Raw genomic sequence first — 23,484 nt, 5'->3', positions numbered from 1 at the left:
ATATAACTAGGAGCCCGTGAAGAAAGGATAAACAAAACGATGACCATTATCACACACAAAGTGTTAAAGATAAGAAGCATCGAATACAGAAACAAAAGACACATATATAAGATTCGGAATAGATATATAAGTACTAGTCTCAACCTGTAAAGAAAATGCCGGCTAAAATATTACAAAATAAAAGTATAAAAAATACATCCTATTTCTCCAACATAAAACCTCTAAGAGAAATCTACAAAACAATATCCAAAAGCAAAGAAAAGATACTACATAAAACAAAATAAACTCCAAAAGATGTCTTTTTTGCTTTGCCAAAGGAATCTTATACACTCACCGAGGTGCGTTACGTCCTATATCTGTAAAACAGAAATTATCACAACGGGTGAGAATCCGAAGGTTTTCAGTAGGGTAATAGTTCCAAAGAGAGACTACGTAAAACTACATGAACCCGCTAGGCAATCTTGATCTCCAAACTCACAAAGTTTAAGCCTAGGGTTCTTTCTAATCCAAACAGGGTTTATATACTAAATCTTAGCTCTTTTCAACACCTCTCAACATCTTTGATTTCCAATATTACAGTTGTTCAGTATTCAGTATCCAATTTAGTAGAGACAAACACAATTAGTAATCAATGCAATTCAAACACAATTAGAAAGTGAGTATAGCAAGTAATACAATTAGCAATTAATAGGATATTCAAATAGGCAAACCAAATACAATATGCACACTAAAACAATTTCAAATAGATGCACATGATGCATGCATGTCTTATTGGCCATGAGCTCATGGTACCATTATCTCAGCGGAGAGTGTCGTCTCACCTTCTCCTGGAGGTATAAACCGTGCCAAACAATGGAGAGTGCCGCCTCACCTTTCATCCGAGAGAAAGTGGGGCGGAATAAAACCGCCATCCCCACATCACACCGCAACTACGGAACAAGCGGAATAGAACCTCCGTCCTTACCCGGTGTGGGTGCCAAATTAATACGCAAGCGGAATGAAATCACCGTCCTTACCAATCAATAATCGTTATCAATTTCAAACACGCAAGCAGGATTAGACCACCGTCTATGCCAATTCAGTCTTTCATATCACAATTAGTTATAATCATTGACTTTAATTACTTTCATAAGCCTTTCTATTCAATAAAACAGGATGTGTGCACCTGTACACCTCTGTGCGCATGCACATATCTGAAGGCATTTCTCGTTGTGTACGTACGCACACTCCTGTCCGCACCCATAGCTTGTAAAATTCTCTTGGGGTGTGTATGCACACCCTCGTGCATACGCACGAGCTTGAACACTCGCTCTTAGTAGTACGCACGCACACCCTTGTGCACGCGCACACATGCCAAATTCGCTGATTTTCTATAAACTCTACAATTTCAGTTTTTTACACCATTTTTCAAACGCCCATAACTTGTTACAAAATTCTATTTTTCTCCATTCTTAGACGATTTTAAAGCTCTCATCATCATCTTTGATTTAGGATAAGTTTTACCCAAATCCAAACTCCAAGCGCCAAGTTATGCCCCATTAAAATTGGTCAAAAATCTATTTTTACACCAATTCTGCATAATGTCATTTTTCACATGTTTTTAAACTTACCATTTTCAAAATCAACATAAACCCATTTTCTAGGCACCCTTTATGCTCAATATTCAACTTTCAATCGTATCCTAGCCATCTAAGGCCCAATCCATCAATTTCTAATCAATTATCATTCCCAATTCATGTCAATTCCATTTCAAACAACCATAATAATTCAACCATTTTCAACACCTCCATTAAGACTTGTCATTTACCAAAAGGGTGTATCTCACCCAAATAAGGCCTTCAGCCCATTTTTTCTTACCAATAGCCATTATAGACGATTAATTCACAATTCTATATCCAATTCAATCATACTCATATATATAACTCATCAAAGCTCATTTTTCAAAATCCATACCACATCACATAATCAATCATCAATCATTCACACCAATTCATCAATAATTTACAACAACAATTAATTCCATTCAAAACTATCCTAGGGACGTTTAACCTAAATTTTCACATAACCTTACCTAATGTCTACCCGAAATCAAAACACGTACCTTATTGATGGCAGTTTTTAACCTTTAAATTTTCTCACCGAAATGGACCCAATCCTCAACCAAGTGCTCCACAAACAAATCAATCTCTAATTTCACAACAATTAACTCAACCCGAACATAAGCCCTTGAATCTTTTTCCTCTATCAATCCAAGACAAGCACTCGAGCAACTTTATTAAATCCAAATTTACCGAATTCTCAACTTAGAGTTTACATAAAATGGGGGTTTAAAGAAAGCAAATGTCACCTTACCTTATCCCATTCGAAATTTGGATAGAATCTAACTACACACCCAAAAATCTCAACACCACATACCCAAAACATGAATTTGAGAGGAATTTCAAAAATAGTTCAAGGTTCTTGGGAGTACTTACCACAAAAATGGTATAGAATCGAACAGGACAACAAGGTGGTCGCATGGCCACAAAGAGGTCTTCGATCGGAGATACAGTTTGTGAGTTATGTGGATTTAAAGTGTGATATGAATAGTAACTTAGGGCTCTTCTCCTCTCTTCTCTCTCTTCTTCATTTCTCTCTCTCTCTCTCAAATGAGAGGGTGAATGAGCTGAATTCGCTAAGTGACAGGGGTTTTAAGTCATGGGCTTGGCCCAAATGAGAGCCCGTTGTGATTTTAGCTCATTGGCCAAACTTAGGGCCAAAATCTTTAAGATAAGTGTTCAGATTTTCATTCTAAATATTTTTCTTATTGTTTTTACAGTTTTAGTTTTCTCAAATATAGTACCAGACAGATTTAAACCGGTACAACAAATTTTTAACGTCGATATGCGTTTTTCTATAATTAATTATATTTTCGCACTCATATTTATTTTTTAAATTAAATTTTTACCGATAATTATCAAAATTATAAATTTTAAATTTTTAACCTTTTTTGTTCATAATTAATGAATTGAATGAATGTTAGAATGATGTTTGGCTAATTGGTACTGATTTTTTGAATGGTGCTGACTGTTTGGCACTATGATGTTTGAATTTGATGAAGTAGTTTGATTAAAATTAATTATAACCATTGGTTATAATTTTTACACATAGATGGCTATTTAACAGTAATTTCAGGATCGAAAAACATACAAACAAGGAGAACTAATCGAAAAAAAGAAAAGGGGAGATCAACTTAAAGATTGAATTATCAAAGGGAAGAACTATTAAACTCTTCTTATTTCTTTTAATTACAATTCATTTTAATTTATAATATTTGTCATTAAGGGAGAGATTATTGAGTTTAAAAAAATAAAGATAATAATTTGATGATGACTAACATTATAGTCTTCGGTTGAAAGTCTAAAATTATTTTTTATGTGTGTGTTCATTGTGCATAAAAATATTGCTCAAAACAAACCTAAAAATAAAACAGACCTAAAATTAAAAGTATTCATTTCATTATTTGGTAGCCCAAGAATATTGTTGCTAATCATAAATTAAAGCAACATTTTTTCTTTTGGCCCAAAATAAGCAACCGAACTCCGTTCTCTCTTCAGTCTACAACCTATGTTATTAATTCCTAAATTGAGGAAGAAAGAGAAATTACTCAAGAAAAAAGAAATTCTCGACTCGGTGCTCAAGTAAAAGAAAAAAGGTGTTTAACAAAATCAAGCAACAAAAAAAAAAAAAAAAGAAAAAAAAGTTAGAGGTTATGGCAACAAAAGTAAATACCAAATCAAAGGTAGAACAACATTTTTATCTTTATGCTTCTATTGTAGCTTTTGAAGATGTCTTTTTCCTGCATGCATTATTCGAATAAGATGGAAAAAATGGAGGTTATGAATCACTACTACAAATCAAAGGTCAAAAACAAAATTTGGAGCTAAAGAATTGATGAATGACTCAAATCCTTAAAGCCAAATGAAAAAGAAAAAAAGAGAAGCAGCTAGGTAACGATGCATGCCAACTCTAATCACTCGATGCATGCCAACTCTAATCACTACTGCTGTCCCATCTCTTCTTTGCGTTGCTGCTCTGATATTTGGGGAAGAAGAACAAGCCAAAGGTGTTTAACTTAGTTCAAGTTTTGGAAGCTTTACTCTTTTTTTAGAAAGAGTAAACGGTCAAAAATTGAAATAAGGAGAGTGAGCACACTGTTTGGGTTCTCATAGCTTTTGAGTTTAATCTTTTTCTCCTTTATGGTTTCATATTAAATTTTTTATTTTTCAGTATTCATCTTTTGTTATTTCTTTTCAATGAAAAAAGGTAATTAGTGAGGTATCAGTAAAAGTCATTGAAAGAAAAGGTAAAGAAAGTTATCTTGAAAAAGCCAAAAAATTATGTCAAACTCTTTTGTATGTATTTCTGTTTTTTATTCATGATCTTAAAAGATTTTCTTACTAAGTTGGATAAACACTTAATGGATGAAAGTTTAAGAGTGAACCTAGCTAAATTAAGCTTGGGTAAAAGTTTGGTTTGTTTGTCCCAGATAGGATTGAATAGAATTCTAAAAAATTAGTGATTGTAACATTTGTAAAAGATAATAAAAATTTTACCATTATTGTAATGGAAATTGGATGTAGGTCACATTGCACATGGTGACTGAAATAGGATACATGGTTGTATCATTCTCTCTTTTCTATTTTTTTTCTATTTTTTTTATTAAAATTAGATAAAATAAAAGTGTCTCCTACTTTATCTATTTCACAGAAATTACAGTAACTAAAAGTAAAGAATTTGCTTAATGTCTGATCAATTATAAAGAGATAAAATAAAATTATCTCCTAAAATATTAACTTGACATACTCAATAGTTAATAAATTTTAAATTTAATTTAAAGTTAAAGTAAACAAATTAAAAAAAAAAGTTATAAATTTTTTTTAACCAAAAATAGAAAAACTCAAATTTGCAATCTCAAAATAAGTATGAGAAGATTATCTCATTTGAGTTATAACAAAGAAAGTTATAGATTTAACTTCCTTTTTTTAAGACATTAATAAACCTTCACAATTAGAAATAGAATCAAATGTCTTGTAAGCTTTTGTCTTTTCTGTCCTTCCTCCTGCGAAAAGAACGCAAAGTTAAGAAAACAAATTTAAAAGACTCCAAATTTGCATGCGCCGAGTACAGATATTGATAAATGAAGATTTGTATACTTTAACATGTAATTATTTCGTTATGACTGTATTATGACCGGTCATAACCTTTTTCTCCAAAAGGATATATCAATATTCAATAAAGAAGAGTGTAAATGAATTGCAAAGCGACCATAATCACAGCCTTCTTTCTTTTCTTCTTATTTTTTAATAAAAAATATTTAATAACTAAAAAATATTAATAAAAAATAATCAAAATTTATTTTATTTAATATTTATTAATTATTACAATAATTAATATATAAAACTTTTTTTTATCTCCCTAACATGCATTACCTTTTTTTAATATACCTTAACACTGTTATTATGCAATCCTTTTCACATCATTGTGGTAGCAACCAGGCTAAGCAGTTATTCTCTCATATTTATTTTGCAAGTCGATAAAGATAGAAACTCCCTGTCCTGTATACTTTATATCTGTAGTAAACAACAGAATAGACTACCATAACTGCACATAAATCCAGATCATGTTTTCAAGTCCTTGAGTTTTGATTTGCAAAAATTTCTCGTATAAATAAGTTTTCATAACACTCTTCAATGAACTATAACTGAAATAATATAATCTTTCAATTCTCTTTTAAAAATCAGTCTCAAATTCAAAACTCACTTTTAACTTGAAAAAAAAAAAAAAGAAGCGTAACACCGCCAAGACCATTTTCCCAGAAAGGGTTGACCAAAAAAATCAAGGTTTAATTTAATTATAATATCCATCCAGCCATCTCCTTAAAATATTGGGAGAACTTCACTTGGAGTTTGTCTAAGCTCAGGAAATTTCTAGATGGGCGTTATGTGAAACACAAAGGACCAGTCGAGAGTGCTAAGAGCCAGTGGATGGTGCACGCTGATGATGACGTCGTTGGCAACACACATGCAATATTAATTAATTCTCCGTCTCCTCCATGCCCACAGCCACAGGCTCCACAACTCATCAACATGACAATAATACAAAATAGTCACTGGGGAGTTCCACTTTGTTCTTTATTAAGTCTTAAGATATATAGTATACAGGTTCACACGGTGCACACGCGTCAGGCGCTACATGATTTCGTCGTCAATCTCCCACTTCACACACTCTCTTGTCTTGTTTCGTTCTAATCTCTTGTCGTATTTATTGGTTGAATTTCCTAAGCTTCTCTAATTTCTTCATTTCCTTAACGCACCAGCCATTCTACTTCCATCACCGCCATTCCCACTACCTTAGCTTCTCATGCACGTATCTATATATATAACCCTCTCTTACTTTAACCACATTATTCCATCTCTTTCTCTCATCTCTTCTACCTACCAAACTAGCATGGTGCAGATACACGAAGAAGAAATGGACGTAGAGGGCGTGGACTACGAAGAGCTGAAGAAGCGCATGTGGAAGGACCGCATGCTGCTCCAGAAGCTGAAGGAAAAGCGTCCTAAGCACGATGACCAAGAAGAAGCCTCGAGGAGGAAGAAGATGGCACGTGCTCAGGACTCCATCCTCAAGTACATGGTCAAGATCATGCAAGTCTGCAACGGTCAGGGCTTCGTCTACGGCATCGTCACTGAGAAGGGAAAGCCCATCACTGGCTCCTCTGAGAGCCTCCGCGAATGGTGGAAGGACCAAGTTAAGTTTGATCAGAGCGCTCCCCTCGCCATCTCCAAGTACCTTCCATCAGGATTACTGGATCACGAAAATGGTGACTTGTATGCAAGTTCCTCCATGCATCTCTTGAATGAACTCCAGGATACTACCCTGGGTTCTCTCCTCTCCGCGTTGATGCAGCACTGTGTGCCACCGCAGAGAAGGTACCCTCTTGACAGAGGGCTGGCTCCTCCGTGGTGGCCCAAAGGCAACGAGCTATGGTGGGGTGAGCAGGGCCTTCTGGCCCAGCAACAAGGCCCGCCCCCTTATAGGAAGCCCCATGACCTCAAGAAGGCATGGAAGGTTTCCGTCTTGGCTGCCGTCATCAAGCACATGTCTCCTGATCTCGATAAGCTTAGAAGCTTGGTGGCTCACTCCAAGACCCTGCAAGCCAAGATGACTGCCAAAGACACTGCCACGTGGTCCAAGGTTGTCAACCACCAACAATCCCTCTCACAAATCACTCCACCATCCCCATCATCCACTGAAACCTCCAAGAGGAAGAGTAGTGTGTTTGATTTCGATGATGGTGGTGCTGATATTGACGATAACAATAGTAAGCAGATGTATGCATGTCAAAACGCTGAGTGTCCGCAGAGTGAGTTGTGCATGGGGTTCCCGGACAAGAACTCAAGGATGAACCATGAGTCCCTATGTGCCTACCGCACGGAACAACCCCATGTTCTTGATGATGACACCAAATTATTGGATGATTTGATGAACATGGACCTAGCATGGTACCATGATGATAATAATCATTTTGGGAACGAAGATCTTGTTGCCTATGAGTTGGCTGAGACTGCAGCGGGTGCCACCATACCACAAGACTATGGACTCTTCAGTTTGAATGCTGGCATTCACGAAGATCTTGGATTGCATGCATCATCAGAACTCCACTTGGAAGCAGGAGGAGATAACAAGAATAACATGCTTGAAGCCTTGAACTTAATCTAAATCCACCACCGCAACAGATCACACAAGAGCTCGAATCAACCTCAGTCTGGGACTTATGGCGTACCCACTAATTATAATTGTACTGTATATTCTTATCGATCTAGTAATTAATATAATCGGAAGAAAGTATAAAAAAGTTATATGGTTTGTTTGCATAACATGATTGTATTGCTTTCTTGTTCTGCTTTACTGTTATATATAAACACATTGGAGAAAGAGAGAAGTAATGAATTAAAGAATAATTTTGAAATGAAATATCGTTGTTCTATAGTTCCTAAGAAAATATACAAGTTTGATATTAGATTGAATTAATCATAGAAACTATGTCTTTGAGGTATTACGTCTTCGAATTCAAGTCTTGGGTGAGCGTAGGAGTAACCCTTCCTGAACCTGTTGTTTCTATTTCTAACTTCCACATCCACAGAGAAGATAGCACAAACAGGCCTGTGGTCAGAGAACCTTGACTCTCCTCGTATATATGATAGTTGTTCAATGCCTTTACCACGCCATAGTATTCTATCACACCTGAAAATTATTCAACATAAGTGGTTATCGGAATGGATTTCTTCATTCAATATCAATATTTATAGTAGTACCATGCTGGAGTTCTGCGTTTTCTCTTGGATTTGACCGTCTCTCCGGCATAGGAATCTGAATTTTGAGAATACTTGTAAGTTGGTGCAAATACGATCCTTCCCTCTTGGAATCCATTGAACACCCTTCCTGCCTCTCTTTCCATGTTCAACTGAGGAAAACATGTATACAAGTCAGTAGAATCAAAAGTAATAATAATGTTATGCGAGGACTAGGAAGCATATATACTATACTCACTTGATCTTTCTCTAACAATGTGTCCCAGTCATTATCCTCCAAGAGGGTCCTTGTTTCCTCATAACTCAAAGCCACCCGATAGTTCAAATCACCTAGCCATATTATTCGTCTGCAGAAGATGCAGATATTAAACAGGAGAATTTACAACTAAAAAATTAGTATAATAATAGAAATACTACTTACTCATGGTCAACAATCTTTTCAGGGGCTTTAGCACAAGGGTTCTTGCAAATCCTAGGGAACTGTATCCCTTTGAGGATCTCAGCTACATCGGCATTCCTCTTTATCTCATCACCTTCTTTCTCCCCAGAAGCCAAGTGACTACAGATGAAACAAAAGCTTGTTTGGTGTATTGTCATGCTCATTGATATACACCCCTGCAAACCAATTATCATTTCACATGCACTACTATTATTTATTTATTAGTTTTGGAAAACTCAATATGATTAATTATGATTATGAATTTGCATACATATGTACCTTGTTACCTAGGCAACCCATGATTCCTCTTCCAATAGTATCTATTCTAAGATGGCCAATATGAGGTACCAACTCGTTTTTAGCCCATACAGTAAGAAAAATGCCAACCATTTGCTTACTTGATATAAGGGAGTACTTGTTTTGGGAATTCATTGGTATCTCTGCAATGGAGAGCAACTCTTCCATGCTAGTCTCACCATGAATCTCATTATCTATCTTACTAACAGGGTCACTAAACTTTCTCCCCCTCCTTCTGTCTCTGCTGATTGGAGATTCCACTGGACAATTACATGCCTTAAGGAGGCAGCTACCCTCTGCCCTGAAGCTCTTACTCACAACTTTCAGTGACGACTTCTGAAAAAAGTTCAGACTTGTAGGCCCCTTCAACTCCCTCGAGTTCTTCAGGTTCGAATCATACGAATCATTGTGCTCGTTTCTTGGCCTGTTTAGTGCCTGACTTATCAATGTTAACCACTTTGCTGCCGGTTCATTGTCTTCAATTACCAATACATTCCCAGCGCTAAGAGGAACTATTTCTTGAAATCTTAATCAAACACAGACACAATCACATATGTCAGCGAACTCAATTCAAAGTTTTACTTATTAGTTTCTTGCCTTGCCACCAAGCATGATGTAACTGTAAACTCACCCCAATACATATACATCTGCAGAGCCCTCCACCAGCAAGAAATCTTGAAGGTTCAGATCATAGTTTGGCGACTTTCCTCCTACATTCCAAGTTGCAACAAATATCCTACATGCATTCCCAGTTATTATTAATTTATTATAAACAGATGTCTTACTAACACGAGCTTCTAATCTCACTACAATAGGCGAAGAAAAATACCAAACCTAAAACTCTGTCTTTCAGTTTCTGGACCCATAGGTCGTTCAAAAGTAGACAAATTTAGGCCTTCGATTCCTGGGCTAGTCTCCCTTTCTGTCAGCACATATAAGTAACTAAGGTCATGCTTTATTCCCATTATCTTGACTAATCATAATTGCAATGAGTGTACGGAGACACTCTTTCTAACCATGATGCCTAACACAGTTGGCAACTATATATGGGGTTTTATTAGCGGAGTAAATAGTAAAATTCGTATTTGAAAGATTATTTATTCTCTAAATTGGTTTTTAAAAAATTCCTTTTGATCAAATTTGTCCTCCAAATATTTTAAGTTAGCCACATTAGTCTCTCTCTCACTTTTGGTGTTCATGGTATCAAAATTTGTAGATGTGACACTTTAAGTGACACTACAATAGACATCTTTTTTTGTGACTACTATAATAGGCATTTGACAATACTAATTAAGTGCTAACATGATAAATTTATAAAATTAGATCAAATCAATTCTAATTTGAAGAATTTCAATGTCTCAAAGTTTTACTCAATTTGAAATTAATTTGATCTAATTGCATAAACTTAGCATGTTAATCGTCAATTAGGACAGCTATGAGTATACTATGATCAATATAGTGTCACTTAACGTGCTACATTAATAAATTTTGAGTAATCAACAACGAAAATGTAAAAGGATTACCGTAACTAATTGAAAATATCTGAAGGACGAATTTGATTAAAAAAAATTTTGAGAATTAATTTAAAAAAAAATAATCTTTGAGAGATGAATTTGATTATTTACTCTTTATTAGCTATTGCCCTATTGTTGCCGGAAAAAAAATATCTAAACAACAAATAAAAGATTTCCTTTTCCCCCTTGATCACAAAATATTCTTCCTAATAGCCAATATTCTTTTTTTGTTAGGTAAGCTACAAATATCTTGCCAAGTACTTGGGACTATATACGAGTTGGATGATCCAGAACGTAGCATTGTCCCAAAAGTTTCTCAATGTAAATTCAAGCCACAAAATTTGAATATATAAAAAGAGTTTCAGGGAATGTAAAAAATTTTTTTATGCTACAAATTAAGTGCATGCAACATTAATATATATGCATACCTGAGAAGCTTTTTCTCATGAAGGGAGATACTTCCATGAAAGATTTTCTTCCGAATTCAATCTTCTTCTCCAAATCTTTGGACACGAAAAGAACATTCATGAAAGAAAAATTAAAGCAACGATGACAAAAAAGAGAAAAAGAAAAGTGAAAAAGAAATTACCGAGAGTAACTCCTTGATCTCCTTCCTCATGTGGCTTGGTGAAAGCATCATCGTCTGAGCCTCTCCCAGTTCTCTTTGAACCGAAAATCTTGGGAAAGAGAGACTTGAACCAAATAAAACAATAAAATAAATGAAGATAAGAAATTATAAGAAATGAAGGAAGGCATAATGCAGGAATATATGTAGAACGAACCCTCTTTTTCTTGTCATTCTTGTTGGTAGTAACATCGGGAGAAGAGGCTGCAGAGATTTGCCTGATAGGGCTGATGGAAGGATCGCTGGCTTTGGTCATTTTAGAATTATTATCATTTGAAATGGTACAAGTAGAATTGGAACAAGCAGCGTAAAAATACGACATTCACTGGCTACTTCGGGTTTTGGAACATGCATGCATTATAAGATTATATTATTATATATGATATTGAGTCCTCCACCCTGCTAACATGCACCAGATTGATCGCGATGTAACTAACTCATCATCTACGAGCCTCCTGCAACAACTTTCACACTCGTATTTTTGTATGTGTTTAGGATGTTGCTGTTTTCCGTTTTCAAATGGCTCAGATTTTGGCTGCACAACTTTCGGACAACTTAACGATGAGGCCTCATACCCATAACAGGTTATGCTCTTCCCTGATGAGGCCATAAACAACTCACAAATATACCAAATATTACACATGCTTCCATTTTCCACACCCAAATATTGTTATTTACTTGTTTCTATTATAGAATGGGGGTATATACTGAATTCTTTGTTTTAATAATAATAATAATAATGACTCAATTAATTACAAATCATTACATAATTATTAGTATATCTCTATTTCTCTTTTTCTATTTTTTTTATTTTATTTTTCTCTGAACTTATGGAATTGGAATTAGAACATTTGATGGAAAATCAATTCTCTGATTAATTTTTTCTCATAAAAAACATGCTAGAAAAGATATTAAGCAATAAAAATTCACACATGACAACATCAATTGAAACAAACATCTAGAAGATACACTCCACATTATAACGTAATGTCAGGCTAAGTATTGCAAGATGAAATTCAAATCACAAAATGTCTAAGGAAACTCTTCCAAAATATTTAATGGTCCGTTTGAATTACTTTGAATTGACTATTAAAAAAGTATTTATAATTTTTTTAAAAAAGATTTTTTTTAATAGACAAAAATTATTTTATATTTGATTAGACTTTTTAAAAAGAATTTTCAAGTATTAAAAATATCTTTTGTATTTACTTTTTTATAAAAGCAAGGTATTGTCAGTTTTTTAAGAAAGTAAATAATTTATTTTTTTAATAAAAGTGCTTTTTTTAAAAGACGTATCTAAATTCCAAATAAATAAAAAGTTGTCGCAATCAATCTACTAAAATCTTAAGAAAAGAATGTAATCAATTCTTTTATTTATTTTGTCTTTCAAAACTCTTTTTTTTTGTTTCTCACGGTTTTTCCCAGCTGTCACAAACCTGAGTTCCATTTAAAAGTATGCCGTTACCTGAGTTCCATTTAAAGTATGTCGTTAGCTAATGGGTTGTTGCCTTTCAAAACTTAATTAAATACTTTTTGTTTCTTCATTTGTTGTCCACTTCTAGAATTTTGCTTTTTCAAGAAAAAAAAGAAAAGAAAGTGTTCCCGTAGCAAATTAATTACTAATTTTTTCAATCATGCTCGTTATTATTGGTACTCTAATCAACATGAAATAAATGATAAAAGCGAATAAATGAATAAAGCAATTAAAAAGAGAATTATTATTATTGTCCTAATCTAAAGATAATTATGTAATTTTTTTTATATAACTCCACCACATTTTAATCATTTTTGTTAATTCAAATCAAATAAATATTTAAAAGTGAACATACAGAGAGTAAAAAAGTATGCATTCAGTCCCTTTTATTTTCTGTAAATGAAGTCAGAGATATATATTAAGCTCAATAATAATACAACTAAGGAATTCCTGTAACCTGTTTGTTGTTTTCTTCAAACAGTAAATCGATTAGAAGACAAGAACAAGACGAAGGCCGCACAATCCAACGGGAGAATGCAATTTGACCACTTGATGATAAGTGGCAACAAATGCAAAATCACTCTCACAAGTTATAACTGGCACAAGCCATACCGCTCTAAGAAATATTTTGCCTAGTTTGACAATGTTTTCAATAAAAAACCTTAGATTCAAAATCTTAAAACATGGCAACTATGAGTCACTTCCAGGCAGACACATTCAAATTCTATTGCTATATTACCAACTTCCAGTTGTTCACTATCTCTCTCTCTCACTCTCCAACCAGAGTCATTTTAGAGTTAAGACTGCACTACTGCAGTGCAGAAAAGAATTCAGCTTCCAAGTTTCAGTTTCACAGATTTTAAATTATCATGGGGTTCATCAATTTCTTCCTATAATTTTCCAGTTCTTCTAATGGTCTGCCATAAGATGATTAATTGTGTAGAACGCCACTGTTAGAAACTAAAATATGAAGCCACCCACCAAAAGTTAACATACAAAACTATACCTGCAAATATATATATGAGCACACTCATTATCAGTGACTGTATGGAATACTAGATATTTTACTGGAGAAATTTGCATGAGACTACATACCAGAACTTTCAAGTGATGAAGGATCAATGTGACATTTCATCAAACTGCTGTCTGTAATCAGCTAACCCCTGTAGACACAAACAGCAGCATACAGCAGGTCTATTATAGCATATCAGTTCAAAAGAGATTGATATAGCAAGTGAATCAGGACATTCTGACACCATAAAATAAGAAAGAGAACTCAAAAGTAGTCAAAGAAAAAGAGATTGAGATAGCAAGAATATCTCTCATCTATACCATCACTTATGTAAAGACAGAACAAATAAAAAACTATCGTTGGTCATTCCTTTGACAATAATGGCACACAAGCACATTGAAAACCATGTAAAAGAGCTTGTTTGGTTTTCTAGAAGACTATAGTAAAACTAGAAATGAAGTCAATCGATGGAAGAAATTGAGGGATCTGACAAACTAAGACATAAGACCCGATAGCATACATCATATAGATATCATAGTAAATAAGTAAATAACAATTTAATTATTAGGGTAAGTGATCATACCTGAGTATATGCATAAACACCAACTTCTGTAGTCCCCACAGGACTGCCTCTACTGATAAACTTCCCCTCTTTGTATATGTAAAGCAATGGTACCCCTGTTGACAGTTCTAAATTCATGACCTGTTTAGCCATGAAGAAGTGAAGATGAAATTAATCCTATGATTCCTATATTATTTCAAACAAAGAAATTAGTATTACAGAAATAAGATAGTTGCAACTTGAGGTATGATACCTCTTGAGAGGTTAATTTTTCAAGGTACATTATAATAGACCTCAATGAGTTTCCATGAGCAGCAACCATCACATGCCTTCCAGATTTTAGGTGGGGTTCAATCTACAATGCATGGTTCTGAATATCAGCAGCTCTCATGGAAAATTAAAATGTTTTATTTCCCAGAAACATATCAAAGTCATAGAAACCAATATTTTACTTTGACACGACAGCAGAAATTGACACCCTTACAAAATCTTTAAAATAGGCAACAGCTCTCTCTGAACACATTTCCAAGCTCTCACCCTTTGGAGGAGGAATATCAAAACTGCGACGCCACTCGTGCACTTTCTCCTTCCCATATCTTTCGGCAGTTTCCTGCTTGTTAAGGCCCTGTAACTCCCCATACCTATAGAAGTAGCATAAGGAATGACACATCCATCCTCTTAGTATGTATGGAAACAAGCGATAAATAAAAAAGATTAATAACTGCAATTCTGCATACATTCTTTCATTCAACTGCCAAGCTGTTATAACTGGAATAGACTGCTTTGTAGTTTTTTCACTGTAAATTCGAGTCCAAGCAGTTGCCTGTTCACTCTCATTATGGATGATTATTGGAACCTGAAGAGTAAACATTTGATTTGATTAAGAAATCCAGGTTCCAAATTCCAATAGTATTTTAAGAAGAATAATAAGTAATTTATGTTAACACCTTCTTCTGGTGGTGCTGAGTCATTGAAAGCATGGCGGTCATCTTGGCTCGAATCAAGACAGAAGTGAAAATAATATCTATGGGTATATAGCTGATCCTCTTACCAGCTTCAATAGCTTCCTCCACACCCTTCCTTGTTAAAGGCACATCACAGCACCCAGTGAACAAGTTCTTTTCGTTCCACAAGGATTCACCATGACGAATCAATATCAAAGTACTCTCACTCTCACTCTCACCTATCCCACACAATCAAAATCAAAATCAAATGATACATATTACGAAGCAATGCATTATACCTCTGTTGCATGATATAAGAAAATCAAGAATTCAAGAATGCTTACTAGGTGATTCGTGACGGTGAGAACTGATAATAGCATCAGAGATGAATGCGGCGGGGTCGTCAGAAAAGGATGATGATCCACGAACCTTGTGGCGGTGCCATGAAAGAGAGGAGGAGGGGAATCGGAGAGAGGAAGACGCGAACATTCTAGAAGAGGGAATGCAGCAGGAACCTTGAAGCCCCCAAGGGTGGTTTAGAAAAGTAGCGGCCATGAATCTTGGGATCGTTAAATTCAAATCAATTTAAGCATGTTAATTACTGTTAACTATACATCGTAAATCCACAACAATAAATGTAGAGAAAGAGAAATCAAGATACTGAGTACTGACAAGGCTGGGGCCGAAGATCGGACGCAAGCTCCAATTTGGAGAAGAGCAATGCTGAAATGTAAAAACAGACGAATTCATTCAACTAATTCATTCGGAGACTATAAAACATTAAAAATTAATCATCAAATCAAATCAGTTTTAATATATTTATATATAAATTTTAATTCATTTTTTATTTTGTATAGTTTGCATTTTGATGTCACTTTTTTACATCATTTTACAAATGGGTAAATTATGATGTGAACAAAAAGTTTATACCAAATAAAATAATTTAAAAAATATTACGATAGAAAAACGGTCGAAAAAATTAAAAATATAAAAAAATTAATATATATTCACTAAACGGTTTTAGAAACTAAATTTTTGTGTGTTTATTCCGAGTATTGTTAGAAAAAATAAAATATTTTTGAATCAATATATTACTATTTAAAAAGACAAAAATATTACATACATATAAAAAAGGTTTTTTACTTTTTTTATTTAAATAAAATAAAAGATTTTAATATTACCTAATTTTCTTAGACTCATTTTTAAAACATGAATCTCTTATTTCTAATAATATATAAATCATTTAAGGATTGTGTGTTTGGAGAATGCTTCCATAAAGTTGCAGAAAATATCTTTTTGTAAAGACGCCTACATGTTGTTATATTATTGGACGTTTTAAGTGAACCAATTTTTTTAAAAATTTTTTAACTAACCAAAATAAAACCGATCTTTTATAACAATAATTAATAATTAATATTCTGAAAACCAACCAGACCGACCAATCTAACCGATTCAACCAAAAACCGGTGTGAAAAATGGTCCGGTCAACTTTCCAAACCCACCCCTTCCCCCAAACACCCACCCATTCCCCCTAGCACCCACCCCACCCCCGATTCGTGAATCCATATCACTATCCCTTGAACTCTGAACCCATAGCACCTTCCAAACTCACCCCACCAAAACCTAAGTTCTCCCTGCAACGGTTCCGCTGCGGTGCCGCCGCTGTCCGTGCTGTCGGCGCCTCTGCTTCCTCTCTCGTAGTTCGGCGTCCTCCTTCCCCCTGTCCCCGTCCTCCCTGGATTCTCTCGAACTTGGAGCAGCTCGCCGCTGTGTCGCCACTCGCCGCTATGTCGCCACTCGCTGTCGTCTCGCCGGGCGCCGTCCATGTCGCCGTCGAAGGTTAGCGGCACTGCCTTCACTTCTTCGGTTCTTCTCTTCCTTTTATGCCGTGTTGTTGATTTTTGAATGTGAAAATGTGAATGGGTTAATGGAAAATCAAATAATTGATTTTGTGCTGTTGCTCTTTTTTAAATTCCTGAAGTTTTTGTTGAAATTTTCTTGATGCTGCTAAAAATAGAAATCAAATCATTATTGAAATTTTTGTTTAGCTTTATTGATTTCAGGTTTAGTGTGATTAGGGATTACTTGTTACTGTTTTGTAACGATTGTTGCTGAATGCTAAAAATGGAAATCAAATCAAGTGTTGTTTGTTGCTGAAGGATAATTTTTCTTGCTTAATGCTGAATGCTGTTGGTAGTATTAATTCTGCTGCTGTTATTAATTTAGCTGAGTTTTTTTCGTTGCCTAATTGCCATGCTATTGTTGTATCATGCAATGTTATACTTCTAGTTTCTAGTAGTTTTTGTTCAAGTTTTCGTCTTCTCCCTTTCCAACTCGGAGCTCAGCCCAGCTCCTCCTCTTTGGTGTCATTGTCACTGCACCTCCAGCAGCGGCAATAACATAGTACCACTGCATTCTTTTCCCCTTTCTCTGCTTCAAGAACCCTAGTCATCACCTCAGGTTCTCTCTTTGCTCTGCTTTCCAGTGTATTTTCTTTAATTAGTTAGTTAGTTAGAATTTGCATGTTGTTAGTGGATTTAAGCGGTTAAGATAGGTTAGGATTAGTTTATTAGATCTTTGTTAAGTTGCAAGTGTTGGATTATGGCTGTTATGGATTGAATGCCGCTGAAAATTGCTTGATTATGTGGAATTTCTGCATTGCACACCACATGTTTGATTGAATGCCTATGTGATGCTTTGCATTTGATTTATATGTTGTAGCTACTATAAAGATTAAATTGCTTTTTGTTAGGCACATTGTTCTTGGAAGAGGCACTTTTGGCTATATTTTGATGCTTGTTCAACTTACAATTCACGGTAATTTGGGTCTGTAGCTTCTATCTATTTCTTTCCAGTAGTCCACCACTTGGCAATAACTGCTGGATGCCCCTCATAATTTTTTGTTCCTGGAGTTTTGAGTTATCACAGATAAAGCACTGTGTTTGTGAAGAAAAAAGAAAAATTTTAATAACTCTATATATATATTATTCCTCTGAGAAACTGCTTTTAGATGGGCTTTCTGCTTTGCTTCTAGTATATTTTATGTTGGTCCTTGTTTTCAAGTTTGGATATGGTCTTGCAGGGAAGATGATAAATGCTGGCTTTTTCTGGTCATTCTTTTTCTGTTCAAGTCGATACAAGCTCGCTTTGTCAATTGGCATATAGCAAATAGAGAAATCCAAGATTTTTCTCTTTTTTGTCCGGATCCAGATGCTTTTTGGGCTCATGAACCTGGTTTATGATAGCAAATAGGAGGAACATAATGTGCATCAACCACAACAACCGCAATGAATGTGTTCCTCCTCCAATGGGTTATGGTAGACCACAACAACCACCTTATCAATACAGTTACTATCATCATCAACAGCGTTATCCACCACAACCACAGCCGCAGCAACAGGCTCCTCCTCCTACTCCTTCTCCATGTTCATATTATGGTGATGCTAATGGATGCACCATATCATGAGCTCTGCTACTTATTAATAGTTGCTTCTTAGTTCAACTCTAATTCTTCTAATGTTTTGGCATATATCCTGTAGTTTGATTTTGACATTTTTTATGAAGAGAACTACCTAACTAAGAATATGACATTATTTTGTATTTAAACTACATTTTAATCTATGACTTCTGCATTTTTTTATGAAAAATTTGTTGTGTCTCTGAAGTTTGTGGTAGCCACTCCTTGGAATTTGGTTTTATTGATTTGTAATTGTAGGCGGTCAGTCTTCGTTAATATTAAAGATTTTTGAATTTTATTTTTATAAAATTTTCTTTTTAATAATTAAATATTCTTACAAGTCTTTTATAACAATTTTCTGAATAATAAATACCACCATTAAAAATACTAAAACAGCAACGTGTAGATGAGAACCCAAATGAGAGCAAACTAGTATTACTATTAAAGTGAAATCAATAATATGTTTCTATTGAAAATTAAAACCAGTCATGAAATTAAATTACATGGAAGACCCTGCAAAAGCATATAAAAAATCCTCACTTTCTAGTCTCTCCAAGGAAAGTCAATAGAGAGCCAGAATAGAAGCAGACATGGAAGATATTTGAGTAATCCCTATAACTTCTATACAAAGCCAAATCCAAAATCTTATATACTAAAATACAAAGGAATGACCAACGAGATGAGAACCTAAGGGAATGAGATTAAATAATTACTAAGCAACTGTTTAAGGCTATACACCTATCTCCTAAGCTATAATAATATAATCTCATTATATTGACGGGCTGAGATGATACAAATCCTCAGTTGTAAATTTTTACCAGCTTCTTGAATGCGTGGTGATATGCAAAATTGAGAACCAATCATTGAAAATGTCAAGAGACCTTCAAATAGAATTATATCCAGTGATGCATATTCTATGCATGATCTCAAGCCATTAATTCAAAGAATTTGATTTCAAATAGTCTTCATCTTTAAAAACTTGAGTAATATCTAGAGATCTTTTTTACTGCTGACTTTTAGTTTTTCTATATCTATTGTAAATGCTCTTCCAACAACAAAAGAGAATATATAGACTTTAACTAACCTGTTCACCACATCAAAAATCAGTTATCACATTTCAATCACAAAAATTTGTAAGAAATTTTAGATTTAAAAAGCATTCAAGTGTGTGTGTGTGTTTGTATGTGCAGGAAATATATTGTGATATAAACTTTTTCTCAAGATCATTTAGTAATGCCATACCAATGAAACTAACCTTTAGATGTTTGAAAACTAAGATAAAAAATTCAGATCCATACTCGTCTCATCATTCTTAAATTATCCCCACAACTTCAATAACTATACTTGCAAGTTGCAACCCCAATTGTCCAATCCAATTACAGTGAACAACCACCACAATGGAAGAAATAGATACATGTATGCTAAGGTGTATTACTTCTAATTATAAATAAAAGTCACTCGCTTTGTTCATATCTATAGCAACTCAACAATCATGCATTCACTATAGTTAAATCTCACCAGTAAAAATTGGAGGCCAAAGAAGAAGTCAAATTTGCATTTGAAAGCTACAATCATATAGTTACATAAAAAAACAAAAATAGAAAATACTATTTTTCTAGAGACTGTGTTTTCAGTTCACTCAAATCTCAAACCTTGATAAGTAAAAAAAAAAAGGATGAACAAAAACCAGTCAATTATGAATTGAAAAACAAAAGGATGGGGCATTGGGGAAAGGTTTGAAAAACAAAAAATTCTGTATCATGAACAGAGGCCTTTTTATTTTGATGAAACACTTAAGCAAGTGCTTGAAACAAAAAACCTGGTACCATAATCCGAAATTATTCATCGTTCTAGATTACAGAGCCATCGTAATCATAATTTAACCAAAAAGAAAATGAAAAATCATGGAATTTAAGAGAGGAAGTGGAAGGAGCGGAAGAAAATGAGAGAAGAAGCTAATAGGTACTCACTAATCGATTTCTTCGTCGTCCACAATCATACAAGCAAGGACGAGAGAGGAAGAATCGTTGCCGGAGATCTTCTCTATTGTTGTTGAAGGGTTTCTTTGCTGGGAAAGCCTTCCAACGGCAATCTCCGGTGAGCGTAAGATTGAACCGGTGAACAAAGAGATGAGAGCTTGAGCTTCAGTGAGAAAAGAGAGAGGAAAGAGAAGTTAGGGCTAGATTTTTTAATTTTTTAATTTTCGAGTCAGTTTGATCAATTAATGAGAGATTAAGCTTAGATTTGGGTTTGGGCAGAGATAAGAGATTAGGGTTAGAATTTTTTTAGGGACTTAATTGTATTTTTAAATTATTAGGAATTTACATGTCTGTAAAATAAAAAATCAAGGATATATTTATCTTTTTATAAAAAGATTTAAATATAATTCAGTTTATATTGTGTAAATTGATCGGAACAAATTGGATCTAATAATTATAATATGAACAATTAACTTTATTATTTTTGTTATAATAAACTGATTTTATTCTGATTTATTAAAAAATAACTTATTAATCGGTTTAATAAAAATGTCCAATCATATTATGACACGTATACATATCTTTAAAAAAAGACATTTTTGTGTCTTTATGTAAATGGCCTCCTGTGTGTTTTAGATTATATGTTAATCGTTACACTTTAGGACAATTTATGTTTGGAAAAAGGACAAATTAGTCCCTGAGCTTTTAAATCGTGGACAAATCGATCCCTTAAGATAAAAAAAATACTAAAACGCCCCTTACCATTCAAAACGGTTGACGGATGGATCCTTCCGTGCAAAATGATGTGCCAGACGCAACGGAGAGGGGTGACTTGTCGCTTAGTTGGCGTGTGTTGGGCCTAGGTGGCAAGACGGGACCGTTGAGGGAGCTTGGTGTGCCCGTTGGGAAAAAGTCTTGGACAAATACGTCCTTATGATTGAAAACGACGTCGCTTTGGTGTTTGCCCTATTTGTTCAAATGGAACTCGTTCGCCATTACCGTTGTTCATTTCTGTGACTGGTTGAGTGTGGGGATATTGTGCAAGCTGAAATGGCCAGTGACGGAGCCTCCTCCAGCTCACGACGAGTTCGACTGCCGCCAACCGTGAAATGCGTGGAAGCTTCAGAGGAGAAGGACGATATTGCTCCGATGTGTAAATGCCGTGTGTACGCCATACTGTACAAATCAAGGACGACGACGAACCCTAATAGATTGTTCTTTGGGTGTCCATTCTTTAAGGTATGTTGGTGATTTTATTTGGTCAATTTGATTATAGGGGAGTTGATTAAGTTCTGTTTGTTTTGGAACCTTGAACATGCAGCTGAAAAATCCCAGTCACTGCAAGTTCTTCTTATGGCTGGATGACCATCTTTCAACAATAAGAGTTCTTGAAAAATTTACTACGGATAACGAGGTTGATGATCTGAAAGTGTATCTTGGGAAGAAGGTAGTGGAACAGAAGGTGATTGATTTGGAGAAGAAGGTGTTGTATCTAGAGAGGAAGAAGAATGTTAATCTGTATTTGGTTATTGTAGCAGTGGTTTGTGTAATTTTTGCTTCTGTCATAGTCAATCTTGGCTGAGAAGTAGGTAAAAAAAAAACCTTGTAATGTAGTATGGGATGAGTTTCCATTTTGTTGTATGCTATTCGAACAAACAATGTTGTAAGGTAAATTATGATATGTGCAGCAAAGTCATTGCCCTAAGCAAGTGAGTGACATAATTATTTAGAGACATCATTATATATGTAAAGCATAATTTAATCTCATGAAAGAGTTGTTAATATTGACAAAAGAAGTCAAGTACATGTCAACTGCCATAGTAAGGCATAACTTAAGCCTGACAACTATAGCTAATCACATTGTTTACCAAAAAGGGTTGCTTACTAAAATAAAAGTGTTTATCAAAAAGGGGATGAGGTCATGACTAAAGTCTAAACATGTAACATTAACTACTTGGCTTGTCTAGTCCTGGAGTGGGGATGAACTTAAACAGCCGTTGGGTTGCTTTGCCTGCTGCTGTCAAAGTTTGTGGAGATGCTCCTGATGCAGTTGGTTGTTGTGGAGAGGGGAGATGCTGCTCACTCTGGACAGGTGGTACAAGCTGCGAGGGTTTATTTGTCACAGTCTTCCTCCTAACTGGTTGCTTAGGCCTGAATGTACCTCGTGCCGGGCGTGATGTAGACTGGGCTGGGGGCTTGAATGGTGCTTTGGGAGGCATTGAATGTGTCTGAACCGCTGCTACTGAGGGGCCAGATACTTGCTCATTCATCGATGCAGTGTTTGCATTGGAATTACCCTGCATGAAGGTGGAAACAAGTGTGAAATGCAATGAAACCAGCAAGCAACAACAATGAAATAACTAAAAGATTGTTACCTCATTAGCAACAGACTCATTAGCAGAATTTTGTTCAACATGAGGAGGATTCGTAGTAGCAGGGGGACTGTCTTCGACAATCTGAGATGAGGCATTGTGTAAAATGTATCCCGTTAGTTTAAACAGTCCCAGTAAAGCACAATATATCATAAGACATTTAAAACCTTGAAGTATGAAAATATAGACAAATAGCTCCCTAACTAATAATAAAATAGACACTTAAATCCCTGAGTATATTGTCGGGGGGACAAATTAGTCCCTGAGACTCTAAGTATTACCTCTTCCTCGGGGGCTGACTGTGACAAAGGTAGAACCATAAGTGATTGAGAGTCCGTGGCCTTTGTTCTTGGTTTTTTCGTCTTTGGCTTCCAGTTTGGGTTGGATGGGGCTTCTTTGCATGTCTTGTAGTTGTGTCCCCTCTCGCCACACTTGCTACATGTGACATAGAA

At 35.0% G+C, this 23,484-nt stretch overlaps 3 protein-coding genes across 4 annotated transcripts; 1 reads left to right on the top strand and 2 right to left on the bottom strand.

Moving 5' to 3' along the window:
- Window positions 1-6,358: 6,358 nt before the first annotated feature.
- LOC112733296 (putative ETHYLENE INSENSITIVE 3-like 4 protein) lies at window positions 6,359-7,922 on the top strand. Its single transcript, XM_025782214.3, has one exon. The coding sequence runs from the start codon at window positions 6,403-6,405 to the stop codon at window positions 7,762-7,764; it is 1,362 nt and encodes a 453-aa protein (XP_025637999.1). The 5' UTR covers window positions 6,359-6,402; the 3' UTR covers window positions 7,765-7,922.
- Window positions 7,923-7,971: 49 nt separating this feature from the next.
- LOC112733295 (type I inositol polyphosphate 5-phosphatase 5) lies at window positions 7,972-11,793 on the bottom strand. Its single transcript, XM_025782213.3, has 10 exons — window positions 11,390-11,793; window positions 11,197-11,299; window positions 11,036-11,110; window positions 9,928-10,015; window positions 9,725-9,829; window positions 9,076-9,619; window positions 8,779-8,972; window positions 8,596-8,704; window positions 8,361-8,509; window positions 7,972-8,289 (listed from the first exon to the last, which is right to left on the bottom strand). The coding sequence occupies exons 1-10, from the start codon at window positions 11,552-11,554 to the stop codon at window positions 8,073-8,075; spliced, it is 1,749 nt and encodes a 582-aa protein (XP_025637998.1). The 5' UTR covers window positions 11,555-11,793; the 3' UTR covers window positions 7,972-8,072.
- Window positions 11,794-13,069: 1,276 nt separating this feature from the next.
- On the bottom strand, window positions 13,070-16,017 carry LOC112733294 (2,3-bisphosphoglycerate-dependent phosphoglycerate mutase 1). 2 transcript variants are annotated; one of them, XM_025782211.3, is made up of 9 exons: window positions 15,897-16,017; window positions 15,569-15,783; window positions 15,228-15,463; window positions 15,018-15,136; window positions 14,765-14,921; window positions 14,534-14,635; window positions 14,302-14,421; window positions 13,802-13,869; window positions 13,070-13,712 (listed from the first exon to the last, which is right to left on the bottom strand). In XM_025782211.3, exons 2-8 carry the CDS (start codon window positions 15,777-15,779, stop codon window positions 13,825-13,827), a joined length of 990 nt encoding a protein of 329 aa, XP_025637996.1. In that variant the 5' UTR covers window positions 15,780-15,783; window positions 15,897-16,017; the 3' UTR covers window positions 13,070-13,712; window positions 13,802-13,824. The 2 variants fall into 2 exon arrangements, with proteins under 2 accessions (XP_025637996.1, XP_025637997.1); XM_025782212.3 differs by lacking the exon at window positions 14,534-14,635 and having other exon boundaries at window positions 15,897-15,993.
- Window positions 16,018-23,484: the final 7,467 nt, after the last annotated feature.

Source organism: Arachis hypogaea, chromosome 13 (assembly GCF_003086295.3).
Source record: "Arachis hypogaea cultivar Tifrunner chromosome 13, arahy.Tifrunner.gnm2.J5K5, whole genome shotgun sequence".
Classification (NCBI taxonomy): domain Eukaryota; kingdom Viridiplantae; phylum Streptophyta; class Magnoliopsida; order Fabales; family Fabaceae; genus Arachis; species Arachis hypogaea.
The sequence above is the reverse complement of the archived record's forward strand: the minus strand, read 5'-3'. Positions and strand labels throughout refer to the sequence as shown.